Source organism: Dreissena polymorpha, chromosome 6 (genome assembly GCF_020536995.1).
Source record: "Dreissena polymorpha isolate Duluth1 chromosome 6, UMN_Dpol_1.0, whole genome shotgun sequence".
Taxonomy (NCBI): domain Eukaryota; kingdom Metazoa; phylum Mollusca; class Bivalvia; order Myida; family Dreissenidae; genus Dreissena; species Dreissena polymorpha.
Genome location: NC_068360.1, coordinates 30,599,044 through 30,623,958, shown reverse-complemented (window position 1 = coordinate 30,623,958; position 24,915 = coordinate 30,599,044). Strand labels below are relative to the sequence as shown.

Genomic DNA, 24,915 nt, shown 5'->3' with positions numbered 1-24,915 from the left:
AGTATATTACTCATTGGATTGGAGTTTTAAAGCTGACAAATAGATTAATGAGTTATGATCATATAGGATTTTATAGATACAAGTGATGTACTATGATAGAGTTCGGTAATTGAGATGGTAAGTGGCATTACTTATGAATTCTCTGGACGAGTTTAATAAAAGAAAGATATGATATGACTACCAGCTTCAGATATGTTTTCAAATTATTAAGATAAAACAAATACTTAAATTTGCGAACAAGGGGTGATAAATGGTTCTAAAACGACCTTTATTTGACATTGAAACGTCATTTTGCCAATAACGACGTGCGATTTATCACACGATAAGAAAGCAAACACAATCACAATTTTATATTTAACTGTTTAAAACTTAAGTTCGTATTTTTTTATTAGTTCATGTTATATTGTTGTCTATTTCAACGGTTGCGTATTTATTACTGGCGAGCTATTTTGAATATTTGCAAAGAAAATTGTTAGTTTTGCTTCTTTTATGTGCAAATATATTTGTAAAATCTTTATTTATCATTAAAAAAAACATGAGGAGCTGGTTTAAAAAAACCGTCCCAAATGCTTCTATCCCACCGTTTAACGTTTTTGACCTTTTTTTATCTATGTAAACTTTACTGTTGCTTTTATTAATTGCTCATGTGCCATTAATACATGACAACACTCTCACTAGAATGCACGTTGCGGTTATTCCAAAGGTAGTGTGAATGTACGCACGTGGTAATACTTGCCTTGTTGCTTTGTTCTGGACCAACGAAAGCTATGAAAAAAATGAGATGACTAATGGCATAACATTGTCCCATCTATTATCATCCTTCAACGCTTCAAAAGAATGGATGCAAGTAAAAGTTGAACACTAGTTTTTAAATTTTCATTGACACATTTACGACTTTATTTATACTTAAACGGATTTTAAAAGCTGACAATGCTTCAAGTTGTCATCATATAAAGGTTTATTTAAATGAATTAAGTATGAGATTGATAAAGTATTGAAGTGTGATGTATTTTCACAATACTTGACCTATAAATATTTTCTTCGTCATACAGTACTTCCTTGGAACTGGTTTGTCGAACATGATGTACTTATATGTTGTTAGTTGGAATAACACGTATGTAGAACAACAATCGGTTACAGAAATGAAATGAAACGATCCTCTAGGCTATTACTGACATGAGCAACAAATGAAACATAGTGTAAAGTATTTTATGTTCTTGTCCGTTGTACGCGGCTTCAGATGAAAAACATCATACTGCACACAGAGCAGATGTTTTATTAGCACAATAAAAAACACATATGAACTAATGACGTGCCAAAGTTCCGATAGGAACAACATGGTATTTACCCGATGGCATTTATCATTCAATGCATTATAACGACTGATATATATCGTATTGTCTTTGATTTTCATACTTATTAACATGCACACTAAGACCAGAAGCATCGATCACTTTTAATTCTGTTTGACATTTGAACCTCATACATAGCAATTTTGTTTACAGAATTTCAACCGTTAAGCAAGTTGAAAATTATTTGAGTTTTGTATTATTTGTGCTTTCTGACAAATGGTTTACTAGTTGTATCGTCGCGATCTACATGGTGTAGGCATGTTTGTTGTTGATTCATTCGTTCATTTGTTTCGTTCTTTCGTTCGTCTGTTCGTTTGCTTGTTTATTTGTTTGTAAAGTTAAGTGCCTGTTTTTGTGTGTTGTGTTTTGTTTGTTAATTAGCAGTTTGTTTGTCATGGTTTATAGTGAAAATGTGTTTTGTTTTCAAATAATTTGGAAAAATATAACAAATTTTACACAGCTTTTATATTGTCTATGCTCGGTCGGTTCGTTCGTTCGTTCGTTCGTTCGTTTGATCGTTCTTGTGTTCGTTTGTTTGATCGTTTTGTGTTCTTTCCAATCGATAACAACGACCAATGTCCGTTCATGGTATTGGTCGGGTGCTTGGTTTTTGTTGTTGCCGTGTCTTAAGTATATTTTGGTATAATCCTTAAGCAAACCAAGCAACAAACTAAAGATAAAACAGCGATGTAAGGCACGCTGTAATGGTGCTATTAACCAATATGTGACAAGTAAATTGAATGTCGCAGGTATTTTATTCTCACTTTCTTACAAATGAAACTCATTTTGATTGTAGTCTAATTTAGTTAATAAAAGATCTAAAATAATTTAAATCTTTAATGAATAGTACATGGAAGGTTGTTATATGCTGCAAAGTTTTATCAACGCAAATTAACAAATAAATTTACACAAAACTCGTGCAATCCATAAACAGTTGCATCTCGATTAGGGACAACATTTAAAAAATCAAGACAATTTTGCGTATGGAACTAGTCACAAAGCACGATGTGGCTATATGCTGTTATAATTAACAGTTATATGTAAAGTTATTTTCAAGCCGTTTATACGTGAATATTACCATGTCTCTTTAAATACCCGTATTGATCACACACGGTATGTATTATCTAAATGTAAAATGAGCTACGATTATTCGCGGGTTTCGAAGGAATATTTATCAGGACCAGGTTTAACGTATCGTATCATACCTTGTCGCTCTTATTCAAAATCATATTACAATTGCAGCTGTGTACTCACATAAATGTCAACCGTTGTGGCAATACTGGCGAATGCTAATAACAATACAATAACTGAATACAATTTTTTGTTATCATTTTGTGTACGGATATTGCAACTAAACAAGACAAGCGAAGAACCTGCCGTTCATCGGTATGAAACGTAAAGTAACGAATTAAGAACATGCAGTTGTGTTATTGCCCGTCTGACATATACTAATAAGTGTTCCACCTGTGTCGGTTTATTCAAGAACATGTGCAATTTAATCCTCATAATGATAATATTCAATTCCCCCAAAGCAATACGTCAACAAGTATCTCTTTATTTGGTTTACTTTGATTCAGTGTAAGTAAGACCTGTCTCTTAATTTTGTTTGCTTTGTTGTTATGTAAGTCGGACTTTTCTTTTTATTTTGCTTACTTTGTGACTGTATGTACTCCGAAAGACCCATTTTTCATTCAAATGAGTTATTTCTCCAATGACCTTTCACTAAACACTAGTATGACTATAATTTACCATGTTGTATTCGCCTTTGACCGTGAGGAAGATGTGTTGAATGTCTGTCGTCTCGTAATAAAATTTAAACTCTCCATTACTCTCAAAATATGGGTACATGCATTCATTCTGTGTATAGTACAAGAGAAAAATGATTATTACATCTGCGCGATGCATACTTTAATGCATAGCAGTTTGAAAGATGACTTATTAAATTTACTTTAAATCCATCGCTTTATGATAATAAATGAAACTATTTCATACTTTCGATTGTTTTCCTACATGCGTCCCAAATCACCTTAGCATACAGCGTCTGATACAAAACTCTTATGGGAAACTGTGCGCTCATAAATTAAGTTTAACTCCAGTTTCATCAGGAGATATGTTTTATACTTGCGTCAAGTGACGCATTGCCGTTCATTAAGACACAGGGCATTACACAGGAAAAAAATGAACACCAAATAATAAATCTCGGGTCATCTCTGTGTCTATTTTTAACAAGCTATGACACTGTAACATTAAATTTGATTCGATTGTGAACTTGACTACCACTCCGTGTTATTATGCATGCGACCGTAAAATTGGTAGGCTGACAGAATTTCAAACACGTTCATTAGATCTACGTCGTGCTTCCGACGCTGCCCGAAGCCGATCTCGCGTTTGCTCGTAAATTTTCGGATATCTTCGCGGGAAATTTACATGGAATATATTGTCACACAAAAAAAACACTAGCATTTTGTATTTCGTTAAATCTATGTTACCTTAACACGTCTATGAGTATCGTTGACATTTTGCCTATTGCTAAAAGAAAGACTGATTTTTCATGGGTTATTTTTATTTTACGAAATATTTTACGAAATGTTCGTTGATATTGATTATGTACAGTACAGCTCTAAGAAATTATTCATTTCCCGCGGTGTCACCGCGAACGCGTTTTTGGTAGGAATCGCCGCGGACGTCGGAGCTTCACCGGTCCGCGATGATCGTCGTGTCAAGCCACCGCGGACGTAATTTACTTCGGCAAAAACACAGCAGGCATTCGTCCACCGTGGTCCGCGTTGACGATATCCGGCATTACACCGTGACCTTAACTATTTAATCTCAAAGTAGATTTTAAATATACAAACATGTATTTATCTTTCGAATATATATATACATGTATCATAGCGCATGTTTGTTTGTTTGTTTTAATAGTATTATACATGTTATACACATTCAATGGAGCCGGGATCAAATTTTGAAATGGAATAGCGTCGCTTCATTCTGATTCCCGCCGTATTGGCTAATATTAAATGGATTAAATGATTATCAGTGTTCAGATTTGTAAACTGTATATTGTGTTATAAAATGAAATGAGTTGGTTTGGGTAGATTATCGATTTTATTTCAAGGGTGATCATAGAAAATATGAGTGGCTGCGCCACTCGTGAAAATATATTTTCTATGATCACGAGTGAAATAACAAACGATCTTACACTGACGTGAACAAATTTTCTGCTTCTTTTATGCCCCCTTTTCAAGAAAATAATTAACAGCTGTTTCCCTTTTGCTGAAAAGTTAACCTTTCTCTGAGTTTCTCCCGTGGCGTGCCTCAATACATTGATATGACTTCATTTTGTTGACGAAATGACGGCATTTTGTTGACGAAATTACGTCATTATTCCAGGGAAATTCTTCAGTTAAACTCTTTTACAATGTAAATAAACGGTAAACAAAGCATAAAACTAAAAGAAAACGTTTTTGATTCGGTGGAATATCGATTTTGTTTCACTCGTGATCATAGTAAAAATATAAACAAGGATATAAACAAGGGAAGTACATCTTGATATGATAATCTAAAAATAGAAAAACAAATTCCGAAAATGTGTTCTTTTCATCGGTGAAAAGAACAATTGTGTTATTTTCACTGCTGTTATTTCACTGCAGAAATGTCATATTTTATCATTAGGTATAAAAGAAAAAAAATATGTTCACTCGTGTCTTTGCAACTCGTAAAAATACTAATTTCTTTGATCACCTGTTAAATAAAATCGAAACAAGGAAATATCCTGTATATCCCTTTAAATGTGTTATTTGATCGTTATACTTTTGTTATAATGAATTATTGATGCAAGATGCAGAACTTTCATTTTCACATAAGTGTTTATCATAGACAATAAGGGCAATATAACAAAGGACATTTTAGTACATTATACTTTATTATTTATTTTATTTACATTAGTTGAACATATTGTCTTAAGATTTACCTGAGATAAATACTTTGACAGAGGTTAAATGAGAATATCGTGCATTTTCTGCATAAGTGTCACATCGAGAAATAAGACTCTAACCTTTGAAAACGTCCACACAAGCATTATAATAATATAGGTACCGCTGGATTAACACCGCAATTTTAGCCGACTTTCAATACAAACTATAAGGTTATGCAAAGGTCGCAATAGGTGTATCTAGGGATCATCTACCTTTTTTGAAGAACACAGTAAACTGCTGGCACACCTTAATATGGCCCATTATAAAAAAATTAAAGTATCTGCCATAAAGCGTAAACTGGTTGATAAAAAGGACCGGCAGTGTTCTAAAGCGACATAAGGGTGTGATTTCAAACTCATTCAGGGAAAAGTCTATTTGCGTATACTGTATTTTGAATGCATATTTAAACACGTCCTCAAGTTACAGATGGATGTGAAAGAAGCTAAACTCTGGCTTATAGTTTTCTATTTTTTCAAATGCTTTGGGGACGAGTTCATAGTCAAAAAGTTTAGCGTCAACGCTTAATTCGTTTGTAAGTTTCAGCAGAACGTCTGCGGATAGTGTTGAATAAGCTTCAATGAACGCCTCTCGTCTATTGGACTTCCTGCTTTCCGGTGGTCCCGAATGCGCATGCGCAGTAAGCAAATTCCGTTTGTATTCGTCAATAGAAATATCCCTGTCGCCTTCTCGGATGAAAGGATACTCCACGTCTGTGCTTATGATTCCCCGAATCTGCAACTTCCGGTAGCATCGGAAAAGTGCCTCGTGCATGGACATACACTTGGTAATCGCTTTCTGCATTGAGTACACATAATCCGCAGCGTCAACTATCGCGTCCCGCTCGGTTTCAGTTTGAAAGTCGGTAAACCGAACTTCAGAATCAAGTTGTAATTCCTTCAACAAGAACAGTGTATCCTCTTTGAACGTCTCCAGCTTACCAATGTACTCATAGTCAATTTCGCACGGTCTGCAGTGTTCAAAGTTTGGCACAAAGTGCGCGTCTCTCCTAAGATTGTTGTGTTGCGAGTAAATGAAGTAAAGCACGAACTCTTCGAACGTGACGTCATGTCCGCACCTTTTCGCCTCCGCCGTGGCATTCGCGCGGAATGTCTGCGTAATGAACGTGCCGATAAATGCCCAGTAGGCGGCGTTTGGCGCGAACAGCTTGTCTACATATCCGGACAGAAGACGCTCATACGGCTCTCTGACGAACATAAACTTTTTGGAATTTTTCAGAATATAATGTATCCTGTCGAAGGGCAGTCCCTTAGCGGTGAGGTACCCCTCGTAAGCCCTAATTCCCTGAATCTCAAATGGGTCGGACACGTTCTTAAACCCGCTTAAAATCTGGTATACCCGCTTCCAGAACGTTGATCCAATTTTCTCGATCGCGCAGTAAACCAGGTTGTGTTTGGTATCAATGGTTAGATGCTCCTTTACGGCGTTCTCCGAATTCTGCGTACCGAAGTAGCTCGGGAGGTCCGCGCACTGGTCCTGTAGATGACGCCTCCGCTGCGCGAACCGCTCCCCTACAGCTGTGTGCTGTGCAGGTGCGTCTGTAAGGTACCTCTGAAAAACAACAAGACCGTTTCTTTTTATATGGTGAACATGGATTGTATTCATGTTATTTGAGAATACGGTTATGTTAGACCTAAGAGCAATTCTTAGGTAAGTATCAACAGAGGCTATCAAAATGTCAAGGATTGTTAGAAAGAAAGACGACATTATGTTATAAGAAGTTTGTTTCAACCTAGTTATTTTAGCTCGATTGCATAGAAAGCATATGGCGTGTTTTAAGCCCTCTCGAGATCGTTCCTGGGACTAGAACCAGTAATGTGTGTCTACGGGGGAGAGCTTAGGAAAGCTCCCACACTGGGGATCAAATCCGTAACCTCCCGGCGCTAGGCGGACACGATGTCCACAACGCCACGGCGACCTATAAGAATGCTTACACTAAAACTGAATATAGACGTTTAATACACTACAATTTTAGCAAAGTATGTATTATAAGGTATATAATGGTTCTGCAAGGCGGATTTAGATACTGCTTAAAAGAAGAAAGAGGACGTACAGAAATTGACTCGGGTGCAAACGAGCCCATCAGTAACAGTGTCTTTATATTAAATATGCCGTTCCTTAAAAGCGAGAATCGACACTAATATTCCACCCTAAACAATGTCCACATAAAGACTTGTCATTCGCATTTACGACGAGAACTGGAAATATCATTATGTATTATCACCGTGTCGTTTGTAATTTACATATGATATGTAGGCGCTATTTAAAAAGTGCATATATTTATTCCATTTCGAAGGACATCGTGCTGGGACGACTCGTTTTTGTTCTTATTTATATTTTGCTTTAAAGCATCGGCTCACAACACACAAATATAATCAACACGATATAAACGCCTCATTTCCATAAAAAATGACCATGATATACTATGAAAAATCCATTATAGTCATACATATTTACCAGATGTATAGACATGTCTGTCCGTGAATTATTAATAGAAATTATGTTCGTTTCCTTTTGATGACTAATGCACATATAAATGACTGTAACTTAATGATTTGATCATTGTTGTGCGCGCCATTCGTACTTTGATTGCAATGCTTGACAGCTACGAATCTATAATAACCATGTGTATGTGTGACCGGTTGATGAAAACAAACATCGCTGTGGACTAGGAATATTTGTGTCAAGAAAACGCCCACATAGACGGATGAGATAAAACATCGCTCTGAGAAAAACGGGGCTTCATGCATGTGAGTACAGTTTCATCCCACATTAGCCTGTGCAGTCCGCCTGGAAGACACTTTCCACAAAAACAAGATTTTCGCTAAGATGATACTTCATTTAAACGAAGATACAACAAAAGCGGAAACTGTCGTCCATGATTGGCCTTTTACACCTAGTAACATATATATTTTACGTCTATATTGTAATTGAAAGATCATTGTTCTTTAGTTCGGTTATTGTTGCGTTCATAACACGCATTTCAAATACCCACCTAAAAATCATGTTCATAAAATTTAATATGTGACCTTCTAATGATTTAGGTTACAGAGAGATGGCAGATTATATAATGGCATAAATGTATGTACCTTTAGTATAGATCCTCCACCTAGCGTGTCGGACACTGCAACCTTCACTGGCCGCTTGCTGGTATGGACTGGAACAAGACATAGCTTATTTACTGAACTTATAAATGAAATAGAATAACTATATAATGCCCCACACTATCATTTTGTGGGGCACATAGAGTATGCATTGTGTGCACGCTTTTTGGGATTCTGATACATCTTGGTCCTGAATTGAAGGATTTTCATGACGACGGAAATGTTAAGATACTAATGCGGTTTGTTGCGCTTAGGACCCATATCTCTGGGTCAAACGTGAAAATCAAACTGAAAGGTTTTATAAAATTAAAACATATAGACCAACAAAACCCCCGTGAGCATCTTTTTTAAAGCCTCGTAAACACTCCATATAAACGAATATTTCCAAATTAAAGTTAACACATACAAAATAAGTGTTCCTTATAGCAATAGCCAAAATTGCAACGTTATATGTGGTCTTTTAACATATATTTAACGTGTAACACAATGCTCGTTTATTCGTTTGTGTGACAATATATTCCATATGAATTTCCCGCATCGATATCCGAACATTTAATAGCGAGCGGTAAATCCTGGGTAATTCAATTGAAATTTATTGTCACACTCAAAAAAACGAGCAGTTTGTTTCCCGTGAAATCTTTGTTGCAGTGCTGTTTGTTTAGATTTCTCTCCATCACATGCATCTCCAGGTCCAGTTTGGTTATATAAAAATAATAGATTGTTTGGCAATGATTTGCATGCTGTTGGTACTGTAACTAAGTGCCACTTCTATCAACAAAGCAGATGAAGATTTTTTAATTTGACGCTTTCACGACTTTGTTTATGCTTACTTATCTGAATAAAATGCAAATGAGACAGCTGGATGACATCTACGTTGATTGGCCATTTTTCCTACCAGCTAGTTCTAGATAAAGTCATGAATAATAGCCTTTTATATATGTAATAAACAAAGATTGCAAATAGTAATTGCTACTTGTAATGAGGTTAAACATAATAACAATAAAATTGCGTCATTTTGTCCTTCAAAAATACTAAGAAAAAAAATGCAGTCTTCATTAACAGTTGGGTTTATATTTATGAAATTAAAAACAATAATACAACTTCTTAATTATCAAACCATTGGAATTCTTAACAATCCTTTCTTTGTCTTTTTACGCCACTGATGCGTTCAATATTGACATACTGGCGACTTCTTTAAAGATGATATGCTACACTAGGTGGGGGAAAGCCAACCTTAAGGAGTTGTGTATTAAGTTGAGTTTGTGCTAAGTGTTTGTATTGACATTTTGGACAATACGCGGAATTTAATAAGGTGACATGTATCGTTTAACAGTAGACAAATTGTATTTTGAAGAATTGATGGAATCTATGATTGATTCAAAAGCTAATACATATATGTATTACGAGTCGTAGGAAATTTAATGCCGCAAACAACATCGTAAACACTATTGTTTAGTACAATAAATGGTGCTACTATCTTGCCAATACACCGAATATACCAGCTCAAAAATGGCATGCACTTAAATCACAGTTGATTATTGTTGAATGTAGATAAAAGGTAATAAATATGTATTCATTTTAGCATGCACGTTATTTTGTTGACGGCGATTGTTGAACTTGATTTTGTAGTAACGTACTATTAATTTGTAGTAACGTACTATTAATTTGTAGTAACGTACTATTAATTTGTAGTAACGTACTATTAATTTGTAGTAACGTACTATTAATTTGTAGTAACGTACTATTAATTTGTAGTAACGTACTATTAATTTGTAGTAACGTACTATTAATTTGTAGTAACGTACTATTAATTTGTAGTAACGTACTATTAATTTGTAGTAACGTACTATTAATTTGTGCAATTACGTTTCTTATTTCTTTCAGTTACTTTTTCACGCATGTTAATTTTGTATACTATGTGCCTATGGTTTTGTCACTATTGAAATCATAATTACCCCCAATCACCAACTTTTAAGCCTCTTACCCAGATCGATTTTGTTTAACTTTTTTGATGACATGATCTCAAATGTGAGCGGGGCTACAATTGTGTTATAATAGTGATATTACAGAAACCTGGCGAAGTTTATTTGTCAGTATAATTATAACTGTGTCTTATTTCACAAAACATCAGACAAGTCAAAACTATTGCATGTTCAATAACCTGATTGAGCGATCTTCGATGAAATTACAACACATACAACAGTTTTAACATATTATACAGTATTATAGGATCATAACCTGTGTAAATAATTTAACACGAAATGTGCGATATTCATAAAAAGCACAAACATACACGTAAAATGTCAAACTTACTTATATGAATACGTGCAGATTTGGTACAATGTTAGTGGTAGGTGACACACCGATGAATGACTTTTGTTTGCATTAGGTTCATACAAGTGCTAAAACATCGATCACTATTAAGGTTGGATTACGCTCATTCCATTTTCCATAGGATCCAATAATAAAACTGCCAACTTTCATTGCATTTTTCTTGCCTTTCATATTAATCAAATTTTCAAAACATCCAACCGTTCTTGCATCCATCTTATGTGTACATTTTTTATTCAAACACATATTCACATTGTAACTTATTACTCGCATAATTGTAATCAGTTGTAACAGTATTATTTAATGTAAACAAAACTTCACCAGTAAGCATACAATATGCATGGCGTCTAAAGGGGCATTTTAACAGATTTTGGCATGTTTTGAAGTTTGTCAGTAAATGCTTTATATTGATGAATGTAAACATTGGATATAAAAAGTTCCAGTAAAAAATCAAGAATACAATTAAAAAAAGAAAAAAAGGTAACCCTCAGCAGGGCTCGAACCACTGACTTATGGAATCCTGGAGTAAAAAGTCTACGACTTAGACCACTCGGCCATCCTTCCAGATACAATTAATGATGTATTGTATACTTTATATAGGCAATCCTCGTAGTTTCCGAAATATAACAACAACAACAGAACTGTCCAAATTATTCATTCGTTTCGCGTTGCAACGCTTTATAATTTTCGGGTTTTTAAATCGTCAAAAGATGCATATAATGATATTTTAGAGCATGGTAAATGTTCAGTATTACTGTTTCCTTCACAAATATCATAAATATAACGAAAATTTGCGAATCTGAAACAAATTTTTTCAATTTTTTGTCAATTTACCGAAACGTGAAAAGGCCTGTTTAACAAGAAAAATATTTGTTTTGGAAATTTCTTTACAACTATTTTCCAACTTTAACTGTTTACTTCCACACAGTTCAGTCCTTACTGTCTGATGAAACAAACAATAAAACTTACAGATTTTTTGCACTGATTAATAAACACCAAAATCATCTAAGCAAGGCAAGATACATGTTTTGCCTTGCATGTAATTATATATATATATATATATATATGGGATGGGATGAAACATACAATGGCATGACGTTAAAATCGTGATATTGTCAAGTTATTTGCGATTGTAATTAAAATATCATATATGAAGTCATCATATATGTTGATACATGTCAAACCGTTATAATAATGAGGTAAACGTATATCGTAACTTTATGGCAAATATAAGTATGTGAAGGTTAATTAATGTTAAGGCATTACGTTCACGTTGACGCATTGCTGTATATAATTGTGTGTGTTGTTTCCGACATTTTAAAATAAAATATATGTCCCTGACTATCTAATAAAACGATAAATTAATCATCATCAGCATGAACATCATCTTCATTAAACGTGCTGAACACACAGACCTTTTTGCAAGCATGACACATCAATAATTCGTTTTGGGTCTGAGTTGTCGACAATTGATAAATACTCTTGTCGCAATTAATGGTCTGGTCTGGTAGATATGTCCTTATGGTCGGTCTGGTTTATTTTGGTAGCTGACCTGCTTTAAAGGGAAAGTTTTTCTTAGCGTTTTGGTGATTAGCAAGTTGGTGTATTCTTTAACTAAATGGACCACCGAAATGCTACTTTGTTTTCTTTTATAAAGATTTATTGTGTTTTTAAAGATAATTACATAAATTATGATGATATGTGAACGGCTTTATTGACCGACCTAATACCTCAAACCTGTTTCATTTTATTTTGTGTTCATTGTTTGCATGTTAGAGTTAAGAAATATCTGTTATTAACGTGCAGCGACCATGTCGCTCACTTCAAGACCAAGGTCAAAGAGGACACTAGAAGTTTACAATTATTCCTCAAATGGGTATAAGTATATGTTCATCTCCCACTCATGTTATGCATTATGGGGATTCAAAATTCATTGGCACGACTGATCAACATTAAAAACGCACGTCGCGTGCAAAACTAATGTCGCTCATTTAGAGGTAAATGTCTAAGTTCACACTTTAAGGTTACATATATTCTAAATAATTATGTATACAGTGGAAGAACATGTGTGTGTGAATTGGCACAAATGAAAGTACAATCATGTTGCTTGCTGAAAGGTCAAAGTACAAGCAGACTCTTAAAATTATAAAATATTATTCTAATGGATAAAGTGTAAGTACATGTTCGTTTCATCCCATAACGTGCTTTGTTTGGATTTCGAAATGAATTCGCAAATGTTACGTACACTAATCATGTCTCACACATAAACGTCTCGGTCACATTGGACAATCGGATGTCGTAAATATTCCCTATATGTAAACCTGATAGCAGACTGTCTTGTCTTTTTTATTGTGCATGATGAGATTTCGATATAAAATGGAAATGCTAATGATCGTGTCAGGACGACATGCCACACGCACCAATGACACTCGCTTTAACCCATTTATGCCTAGTGGACACTTCCCATCCTTCTAAATCGATTCAATTTATTTCCAAAATAAGGGATGTATAGTATATTTATTTCTATATTTAGAATATTTATTACAGAAATTCCTTTAAGCAAACAGCGTAGACCCAGATGAGACGCCGCATCATGCGGCGTTTCATCTGGGTCTACGCTGTTTGCCAAAGCCTTTTTTCTAGACGCTAGGAATAAATGGATTTAGGTCAATGTTGCAATTGTGAAAAAGACCTTTATTTATAAAAAAAAAACAGTTTCGAAGAATGAATCAAGTTGTGTAAATTGAACACGTTATTTATGTCAGACAAAATTCGTTTCTATGCCCGGTAACATACTGCGCCGGCGACCAGCTTTATGTTGACTTCCATCCAGGAAATTTACCTATGACAATTTTTACATTACTCATGCAACAGTCTTAAAACCACAAACTACACTAGGAGATGTCAATTAATGCAACTTCGAGCGAAAATGGAATAAATGCATGCATAATATTAAAAAAATATGAAATATAGTTAGCTTTTAACTTGGCGTAGCTAAACTTGGTTGTTAAAAATAGGGAATAATGCATAGAAGCATTATAACTAGATACTTATTTCGTCCTCTAGACTGTTTATGTAAGTATCCAATTGCATACCGAGAGTATAACAACATATTAAGCATTACAATAAGCATACTCATGATAAAACAGTGTTCGCCGTCCTGGAACACTCAAGCAAAAGCTTAAACAGGTTTCAAGGCGCGCCAGACAATTACATATTTTTATATTTTTAGCTATTGGATTAAATGAATGAGTAAACGTAATAAAGTATTATCAGTATATAAATGTGAGATTATTTTGTGCTTCTGCTAGTCTTTTAGGCATGTGATAAATTGCATAACAAAAACATAGCAATAAATAAAGTGTAACAATAAGCATACACATGATACAACTTAGGTGAATGCATAAATGTTTTAAAGTAATAAAGCTTAAATACCATTGTTAAAAGTGAGACAGGCGAAGGGCCTGCATTATACCTAGTGAATATATATACGTGTAAACGTGATAAATGTTGGTTACCGTTGTTAAGAGCGAGGTAGACGAAGGGCATGCAGACTACGGCCATAAGCAACACGAGACATCTGGTGGAGGTTCCGACCTTCTTAACCAATCTAAGCACGAGCATCCGCATCGTACCTCTTACACGCCTTCTTTCAAAATCCGCACACCTTAATTGTGAATAATGTAAGTTATGTTGGCGGATAACTCACACTTTGTCGGCAAAATACTTATGTTCAGTTGGTAAAAACTCCTCGAAATCCGTTGGTCAAAACAATTTAAACGAAATGAACCCTTCACTCGATTGTAAGAATGTAAATTCAGCTGGGAGTACCCTATTGGCGAACAGCCACTTCGACGGTTACGTCGGCGAACATCCTTCATACAGTCGGCAAGAACTCAACAATTCGTGGGTCAAAGTCATACACGCCAGAGGTTAACAACCTAAACTAGGTAAGGTGAGAAACTAAACCAAGTCGACGAAAACGCAAAACTCCGTTGGCTGAGACACCCCAATCCGTCGGCCAAGCATTCGTCTCTCCGGAAGCGAGCAATAGTGATAGTTACGCGGCGACGAGTCTTCGTTTTGTATCGTTTCAACTTTTATACAAAACGAAAAAGAGAGTTTAAAGTTCTTCCCAAGAAGTAGTTACTGAACATGCTTTAAAGTATACAGATTTTACTGCGCCGATTTTGTCGTATAAACTCCATGAGTGAATCTTTAACACAACTACATGTATGCTAAACGTGTTCACTGTACATAATAAGTTAAACGGTGCGAGTCCTCACTCATTATTATATGAATATTCGTATACACTATACTGACACTCTTACGACAGTTATTCAGGCTTCCCCAACGCCTTGGTATTCGTGTAATAAACGTTTAAACCGAATAAATATGCAAGTAACGTCGAGCTCATTAATGTTAACATTTCATTAACAATAAAATCCGTATCAAATATCTTTTTGCATTCGTAGTAAAAGCCCGGTATCTATATATTTATGTTTTTTATATTTGTATTTATTTAACGCACTGATTTTTAAAAATAATCCTTTGGAAATCAAACATTAGGCGCTCTTAAAGCACACATCGTGTAGCACTCACCAACGTAACAACTAAATCTCAATAAAGACGTTATGTTAATGAGACGATTTGGCCCGAGGCATGACGTGTAAAACAACAACATGACAGAGACTTAGGGCGGTTGTCAGCATGACGTTTTTTGTCTTGCGTTACTCAAACGCCTCGATCTTAAACCTTGAAGATATACATACACTAATATGTCCAGTTGTCAATGCGCAAAAACCCAATTAATGTCCTTGTTAACGCGATTATTCAGTGTTGCTTTTAATCAATGCATAGGTTAATGAATTAACAGCGGTCTTATGTTTCGGTATATGTTCTGTTGTCCTAGCGTTGTAAATGTTTTATTGCATGCTTAAGTTCATCAACACATATAGGCACAATCCTGTTTGGGTTTATCCTCTTGCAACTGAGTTCAAAGTATGTCCACTAACTAACTTGACAAAGGTCACTATCAGTCAATACAAATTCAATCTGCAAACAGTTTCAGCCACTATTTTGAACATCATGCATGCAGTGATGCCTTTCATAGGGGCATAACCAAATATGTATTTGGTAATTTGCACGTATGATGTACACGTTAAGTGATGCTTTACATTGAGGAAGCAAACTCAAGTAAATGGTTGTGCATGAGTAAATAGCATTACCTTGTTATCTCACTTCCCTTGCAATATGTATCGACCGGAGCGTTTTTACATCTAAGTACTTCAGTTTTTCCTATATATAAGTGTATATATAATAAACTAAATTCTCTATTTCTGCTAACAAATTAACAACCTGTGTTTATATATCAATGAGCCTTCGTTTGTGTCAAGTTCCAATTTAAAAAAGGATTGAACGACCAAAGTGTGTCTTATATCTATTAAGAAGCCTAGGACATCTCTATCTTGTGATCTTACAATTAGGGTCTTGTACAAAATCAAGTTCTTTAGTTTTCCGCATATATATGACAGTGCCTCAATCACGTTGTTGTACTGTTCAGAAAATTTCTAGCACAAACAAAAAACTGTTGACCCACCGTTGAAAAAAAAGACAACTGTGTATGCTTGACCTACTTCTTTGGTGGCAGAAACCGATGTATCAAGTATATGTGGCGCACTAGAATTTTTGCTTATTTTAACACACAAATAGTCTGTTGAACTTTTGTTTGCCATACATATTTGATAACAACCGGAAATTCATGGGAAATTATCAAAGCAACTGCCAACTACCATGCAGTAAAATCAATTTAATGCGTTGAATTACACTGTTTTGAAGTCATACTCGGGTCGTTTGTCAAAATGAATAAGCTTGGCTCAAATTTTGGTTTGGAATAGCATGGTCTGATATATAACTCCTTTGGTGTGTCTCTTTTATCTTTTGTCTTGGGCACCTGAGATCGCACGTCATGCGACGAATGAGTCTGTCGAGGTCTCTTGCAACACAATGTCGTGTGTGGAAGGTGTTGCACCAGCACCAAGCGGTGTTTCGTCAATCGAATCAAAGTTATTCCATCAAAAGTATAAACTATTGTTTTCAGTTGAAATGTTTTGGATGATATTGCTCCTGAATTTATGGTCGCATTCCACATGGCTGTTTTTCAAGCTCAATTGCCTATGATATATTTGTGCATGACCATAGCGGTTCAATAGTGTGACCAGTTCCGGTTTTTCGTGTAATAAAACGGAAATTCCGACAGTCATTGATACGAGAATATCCTCTAAGTGCTAGATGCATAACATAGATCTTCGGCAATGGACCTTTTTTGTTGAACATTGTTGCTAACATGTTTGTCTTGAATTTCATTCTTGACTTGGTGGATATAACATACACAAAGAAACTGACTGTTGGAGGGTGCCGTTCCCCTGAAAGAGTCCATCTTGCTAAGGTCGGCCATGACATAGGTTATGAATTTTGGCATGATATCAGAATAAATCTGCGTAGAATCATCGAACTTTCACACGGTCGCCTTTCGTCAGATGCAGCAAGTTCGAACCCCTTTACATACCGTAATTACTGTAAGTTTTCGGACACTTAAAATATTATTTTTTCGTGTACGAAAATTTAGAGACATATATGTTATGTTTGTTTGTCAATTATTATATTGAAATAAAACCAATTAATACATGTGCAATAATTGTATTGTGTTGTACTCTCCTGTCTCTGCTTTAAATAAAATACAACTTCACTTCTTTGCAATATCTTACCTGAAATTGTATATTAAAACGTTATTATAAGCAACCATACTGCTTCCTGAATACGATATAATTTCAAATGCTGTTGGGTGAAACAATTGTTTATTTCCGGTAGACACGCTAATCTACCCAATACCGTAGTTGTAATGGTCCGTTGTCCGCGGGGCATTCTATGACAGGTTTTATTATCTTAATCCGGATGTAAAACTCCATGATCGAAAAGTCCCAGATAAGCGAAAACAGCGCAGAAATCTAGTAAAATAGCTCTGGTAAATATTTTGTCCGAACAATTGGAGTCATTAATTATGGACGAAAACCCGTATGTCCGAAAACTTAAGTGTCCGAAAACTGAGTGTGTCCGAAAACTTAGAGTAATAACGTTATGTTCTCCCTCTACATCAGCCCATAGACTTGTTCGCATGATGTGTTTAAAGATTCAGGCTCCCACAGTCGGATTTTCATCTAAAAATTGTTTCAAGTTATCTTAGATTTTATAGGTTTTTATTGTTTTCGTTATATAAGAAGGGTGGTATTGAAGAATGTAGAGCTATGGTATCTTTTCTTAACGAATGGGAGCCAAGTACAATATGCTCTTCAACATAATACGTTATTAATTGTAAAGGTTTGGTATGAACATATTGATTAATTCTTGCTTCTAAACCATTCATGCCTTTATTGCGTGTCCTAGAGCATGCATACTTTCTTTTGCGTGCAATATGGTACATTGATTCACGAGCAATATGGTACATTGATTCACGTGCAATATGGTACATTGATTCACGTGCAATATGGTACATTGATTCACGAGCAATATGGTACATTGATTCACGAGCAATATGGTACATTGATTCACGTGCAATATGGTACATTGATTCACGTGCAATATGGTACATTGATTCACGTGCAATATGGTACATTGATTCACGAGCAATATGGTACATTGATTCACGTGCAATATGGTACATTGATTCACGAGCAATATGGTACATTGATTCACGAGCAATATGGTACATTGATTCACGAGCAATATGGTACATTGATTCACGTGCAATATGGTACATTGATTCACGTGCAATATGGTACATTGATTCACGTGCAATATGGTACATTGATTCACGAGCAATATGGTACATTGATTCACGAGCAATAAGGTCTTGATCCTGAACATAACAAAGCAACAGTTTATAACAATTGTCAATTGCTGCTAATTTTAGTGATTTTTCGGCGCATACAAATAAATTAAAAAAACAATTCCCCTCACCTTTTGAGTACATTTTGTGACAACATTTTGTTTCGTCTGCGCAATTAAAAAAACAACAAAAATACAAAAAATAGCGGGATTCAAACACGGAAGTAACATTGCTATAAGATTATAGTTGATATTTATGATTGTGTGTATCTAAGATTCATTATGTAAGTGGATTTTTTATGTATAGTTTCGTAATGGAACGGTCTAGGCTGAAAAACCTGTTATTTAACAAGAATATTGCTTTAAATGATACCATAGAAGCACGCAATAAAGGCATGAATGGATTAGAAAGGATCAAAGTTTGAAATCATTTAATAATTCAAATGTCACATACTGCGAAGATCAAGAGTTTAGTTTGAAAGTGATTTTGTGTACAATAGCGCTTGAGTATTAATACCGAATATTGAATAATACATTATTATTGAAATTAGAAAACGTGTTTGGTGGACTTAATATGCCATGTTATGTGTACTTAACGAGATCAATTAGTGTAAGGGAGATAACATGGTCAGTAAAATACAACAAACAGTTATTCTTATATTCCATATCTCCTGTATACTACCACTTCTTCTACTACTACTATTTCTACGTCTACTACATCTACTGCTGCTGCTGCTGCCGCTGCTGCTACTGCTGCTGCCACTGCCACTGCTACTGCTACTGCTACTGCTACTGCAACTACTACTACTACTACTATTACTACTACTACTACTACTACTACTACTACTACTACTACTACTACTACTACTACTACTACTACTACTACTACTACTACTGCTGCTCTTACTACTACTACTACTACTACCACTTCTACAACTGCTACTACTACTACTACTACGACTTCTACTGTTGCTGCTGCTGCTGCTGCTGCTGCTGCTGCTGCTGCTGCTGCTACTACTACTACTACTACTACTACTACTACTACTACTACTACTACTACTACTACTACTACTACTACTACTACTACTACTACTACTACAACTACTACTACTACTATTACTACTACTACTACTACTACTACTACTACTATTACTACTACTACTACTCCTCCTATTACTACTTCTACTACTACTACAACTACTACTACAAATTTGCATTATTGACTTATTCAATAACTAAACTCGAACAAAAAATAACACAAGTAGTCTTTTAAATGTTTCGTACTTATCGGGTTTAAGTAACCCATAAGGTCAAACTCTAGAACATCACTGCATACTGAGTTGTTAACTATGTCAATAAATGTAATTATAATTTTGTTTATGCCTAGTAAAATCTAAAATTATTTTGGCCGTGCTCTACGAAAAGAGGTTTTAGTGCATGTGCGTAAAGTGTCGTCCCTGTACATTCCGCACAGGCTAATCAGATACGACACTTTCCGCTGTATGATATTTTTTGTTTAAAGGAAGTCTCTACTAAGCAAAAATCCAGTTAAGACGGAAAGTGTCGTCCCTGATTAGCCTGTGTAGACATCACAGGCTTCTCTGGGAAGACACTTTGCGCTCATACATAAAATGCTCTTTTCACAGAGCACGGCTCATTTATAAAATTTTAGAAAAATGCATTCCTAGAAAATATTGCCTTCACCTGGACTCGACCTCAGAAGCACATTTCAAATGGTTCATTCAAGCTTAAAAAGATAAATTCGTCCGTTCATGCATTATTATTATCATTAATGCATTATCATCTATAATCTTATAAGTGTTTTGAACACATAATTATCAGAGTACGTCATTCTTACATGGATGTCTTAACCAATGCGACATGTGTGTTTTTGCACAATATTGTAATAAAAACTTGGTGTTTTTATTGATTGATTGCGTTGTTGCCGCGCATGAGTTATCTCTTTCCCACGCATGAGTTATCTCTTTCCAACGCATGAGTTATCTCTTTCCCACGCATGAGTTATCTCTTTCCCACGCATGAGTTATCTCTTTCCCACGCATTGTTGTATAAATTCTACATCTAGGTATCACTTTAAAAAAATTATTAGTTACGAGAGTCCGTTTTCTCGTCCTCTTGACATACTAAACCGCACGAGTGCTTTATTTATATTCACGACTTAATAAAAGTAAAGTGTGTGTTTATCATTGTGTCACCTCTGTCAGTTGAGGGTCGGCCAGTTATCACTAATGAGCTATTTTTACTTACGAATATCTTTACCCACGATTCCTATCGTTAACCCAATTATGCCTAGTGTCTAGAAAAAAGGCCTTGGCAAACAGCGTAGACCCATATGAGACGCCGCATGATGCGGCGTCTCATCAGGGTCTGCGCTGTTTGCTTAAAGGAATTTCTGTAAGAAATATTCTAAATATACAAATAAAAATACTAGGCATCCCTAATTTTGGAAATAAATTGATCGAATTTAGAAGGATGGGAAAGTCAACTAGGCATAAATGGGTTAATGCTGGTCGATTGACAGGGAGGCAAGCGGACCCCTCGATGTTACCAGCTGTTGAGTAGGCAACAGGCCGCGTCAGAACATCGAGTGAGGTTCGAACCATCGATATCCCGCTCCGTAAGCCAATCTCCTATTCAATAGGTCAAAGGGGCTGTCGACATTATATTATGTCGTTGACTCCATAGTGCGTCAATTTGCTATCACGCCTGACTTAATAAGCCGTAACCAAAAGTTATGAACTAACATCTCTTTCGGACAACAAAATAAGTCATTTGCAAGAGTAAGTTGTCCAGTTCTAATGACTCCGACAGTAATCAGCATTATCTTTATGCTTAATGCACTCAAAATACACGAGCATTTTAATGTGAAATCGATTAAACTCTGCAAAGAAACTTCGGCAATTGCTGTTCCAATGTCATACAAAGGGGTTATAACTTAACTTAAACGATTAGATGCAACCTCCGCGCAGAGATTTGACTTGACTGAAATCAGCACAGCTCGATCAAATCAAGTGTCATTTGGAAGTCAGGTCCCAAAATATGCATAAAAGGAAGTCAGTTCAAAAAAGGGGGCGTAAACCAAGTTTTTGGGGCAATAAATTAAATAGAGATGAAACGGCGTACGGAAAATAAAATAATCGTGATTTAAGTTATATTTGTTGGTAAACGAGCTACAAAACTGTGTATTTTAATCCGATTTCGCGAATGTTACGTTAGTAGACAACATATTTGTGGACGATTTTTCTTCATTAACTTTTTTGTTCAGACGACTACGATCTTGAAACAAACAAAAAACGAGGGACGCGCAAACATTGTAGAGCCGAAATGGTGTAACCATTAAAAAGAAGTATAAATAAGAAGTGGCTTACCTGGTGAAAATATCCGCTACTCTTTCACGAAAACACGCGAAAATGACGCCATCTTGGAAGTAAGTTCCAACTAACCTCACTTAACCCGGTAAGCTCCGGTATCCGCATGACCTCCCCCCTGCAAATCTGGTAGGATTTTCTTTTGATTGCAGAGATTGTTTGTGAGATCAAGGAACGACAACTCTGTGTGGTACGGAATCCGGATAATGCCATTTATAATCTCGCCCTACTTTCATCAAGGGCGACACTAGACACACGAAGCGATCCACGATATTTTGCGCTACAGTCGCGGCGACGCACGATATTTTTCGCGACAGTCGCGGCAACGCACGACATTTTGCGCGACAGTCGCGGCGACAAACGATATATTTAACACGATATATCGCCTTTTGGGCTACCCACACAAGGGCGATATATCGTGTATGTCGAACGTCGCCGCGACTGTCGCGCAAAATATCGTGCGTCGCCGGGACTGTCGCGCAGTATATCATGTATCGCTTCGTGTGTCTAGTGTCGCCCTTGATGAAAGAAGGGCGAGATTATAGATGGCACTATCCCGATTCCGTAGCGTGGAGATTGAAAGATTGTATGTGAGTGCATGGAACGACAACACTGCGTGGAGATTGGATGCGATGCGGATATAATTATATTCGTACCTAAGGGAGAGAAATGCGCGCGAAAGCAACACAAAAGTTATCACTCAAGACCACTGTTGTATACCGTTTTATCAAACTTAAAAGGTGAAGGGGAAGGGGAAAGGGAACTCACACTTCTTTTATTATTATTTTTATCTTGAGTTTCGTCATATTAATTTTTGACGTTATTCGAATAGCAAAGTACGTTTCTTGGTGCAGGCTCGTACCAAGGTGGTGGGCCCAGGGGCCCGCCCCCCCCCCCCCCAGCTGGCTGTCGAGTTATTTTTTTTTTAAATGGGCCTACTGCAACATTTAATCTCATGAAAGGGCCTAAAGTACAGTTTCACTCAATAGAAAAGAGCAGACGTGTTTTATTGTCCCTGTTAAACCAAAGACCTATCTATAGGTCTTTGGTTAAACAAAGGGAAAAGCGCTAATTTACTCGCCAGTGGAGATAAGCCCCTAGGCAATGTTTCCTTATCGCCTTGTACACACATCACCTATCAGTCAATTACCCCTTGTGATCCTGAATGCTTCATCTATCGATGATTGATTTAACAGGTCTTTTGATTGGCCAAGGAAAGAAAAGCAGCGAATGGAAACAACTGATACAAAAGTCCGTAGGTCTTGAAATTGCTGACGTTAATAATTGGTGAAAAACAAACAATATTGGAAGCAATAAGAGAGGTGATGTGGATAATCGTCTTTGTCCAAGTCAAAGACCCATTACTTCGTCAAAAATGAATGAACCGGAACGAAACTGATACTTCATCCGTAAGTCATGTAGGTAGACTCACACACCCAATATCGGGTAAATATCTTAAGGCTATTTGAAAAAAAGGCCGGAAAATGAAATGCCGGACGGACGGACGGACGGACGGTCCGAATGCTATATGCCATCCTACCGGGAGCATCAACATCAGCTCTATATTTTAAAAAGTTGCGATAAAACCTCATGACAACGGTTATTACAGTTCGATTGGTCATTGTCGGCTCGGGTACTCTTGAAATGTACTCCTAGTACTCTTAAGCATACTTTAATGTATCCCGGGACCAATCGAGCGTTATTATAGAGATTTGTTTAAAGTCCAAAGCCCATAACTACGCCAAACATTATTGGACCGGAACGAATTTCACACTTCATCTGTTGGTTATGTAGGTAGACTCACATACCAAAATTCTGCTCAATATCTGAAAGCGTTGCGTAAAAGAACTCCGCAAAACGGTTATTATAGAGAAAATTCTTATCAAATGTTGGAGTTGTAGAGATTGTGATGGTTTATCTGTGTTGATGATGGTGAAAGTAAAAATGTGTAGTAGATGACAAACATGTTATTAGGAATTTATTTTTAAACTTTAGAGGAGGTTTGAATTCAAAGCGAAAATACTATTGTGGTAATATGCCAGACATACTTGGTTATACATTTCTTAATAAAATTGTTTGATTTTCAAAGTTTGCTTTCCTTTTTCATCAAAAATCATGCATTTCTTAAATCTAAAGCTTTAAACATTGGTGTGAATTTCACACCAATCTTTAAAGCTTTAGACTTCAGAAAGTTGATGATTTACATGTTTTATAATTCCATTAATTTATGTCACAAAATAAGTTTTTTTCAAGCATAAAAATTGACCTTAAAACGTGCCACATTAAAAAAATCGGAAGGGGAGACCCCTCCCGCACCCTCCCCACTTGCCAGTCAAAATATCCTGCGTACGGCCCTGTGGTGTGTTTAATAATGTGTTCAATGAAATATACTATACATAAACCAGTTCCGTCATATTAACAACTAAACGTTAAATAAGTTTATTGGTGTGTTAAAAATATATAAATAAACAAATAATAAACGAGTTTGGTTATCCGTATTTTGTTCTTGTTTCGGTTATTTAAAATTCGGAAAACGATCTATTATGTGTTGAAAAACGCTATAAAGAAAACAGCTTGGTGTTCTGTATTTTGTTTGTGTTTAAGCAATTTGAGAATTGGAACACGAACTTATATATGTTTATTTTCCTTTTTCGTTTTCGTTAATGCAGACCGTAAAAAGGAAAAAGGTACCGATTTGTAATTGTTTCTTTTTTGTATAACAAATTAGGAAATCAGTACATAGTTACACGATTATACATGCTGTATGATAATCTTGAAAATAAATAAATGAACAAAACATTACATTTTCATTCTGGATACGAATTATTTGAAGAAAATAAATGTTAAATATATAATTGTA

The 24,915-nt window shown here is 35.8% G+C and overlaps 1 protein-coding gene across 1 annotated transcript; it reads right to left on the bottom strand.

Annotated features, from left to right (window-relative positions):
- Nucleotides 1–5,749: 5,749 nt before the first annotated feature.
- LOC127835553 (carbohydrate sulfotransferase 13-like) lies at nt 5,750–14,412 on the bottom strand. The gene is made up of 3 exons (XM_052361988.1): nt 14,301–14,412; nt 8,437–8,504; nt 5,750–6,898 (listed from the first exon to the last, which is right to left on the bottom strand). Exons 1-3 carry the CDS (start codon nt 14,410–14,412, stop codon nt 5,750–5,752), a joined length of 1,329 nt encoding a protein of 442 aa, XP_052217948.1.
- Nucleotides 14,413–24,915: the final 10,503 nt, after the last annotated feature.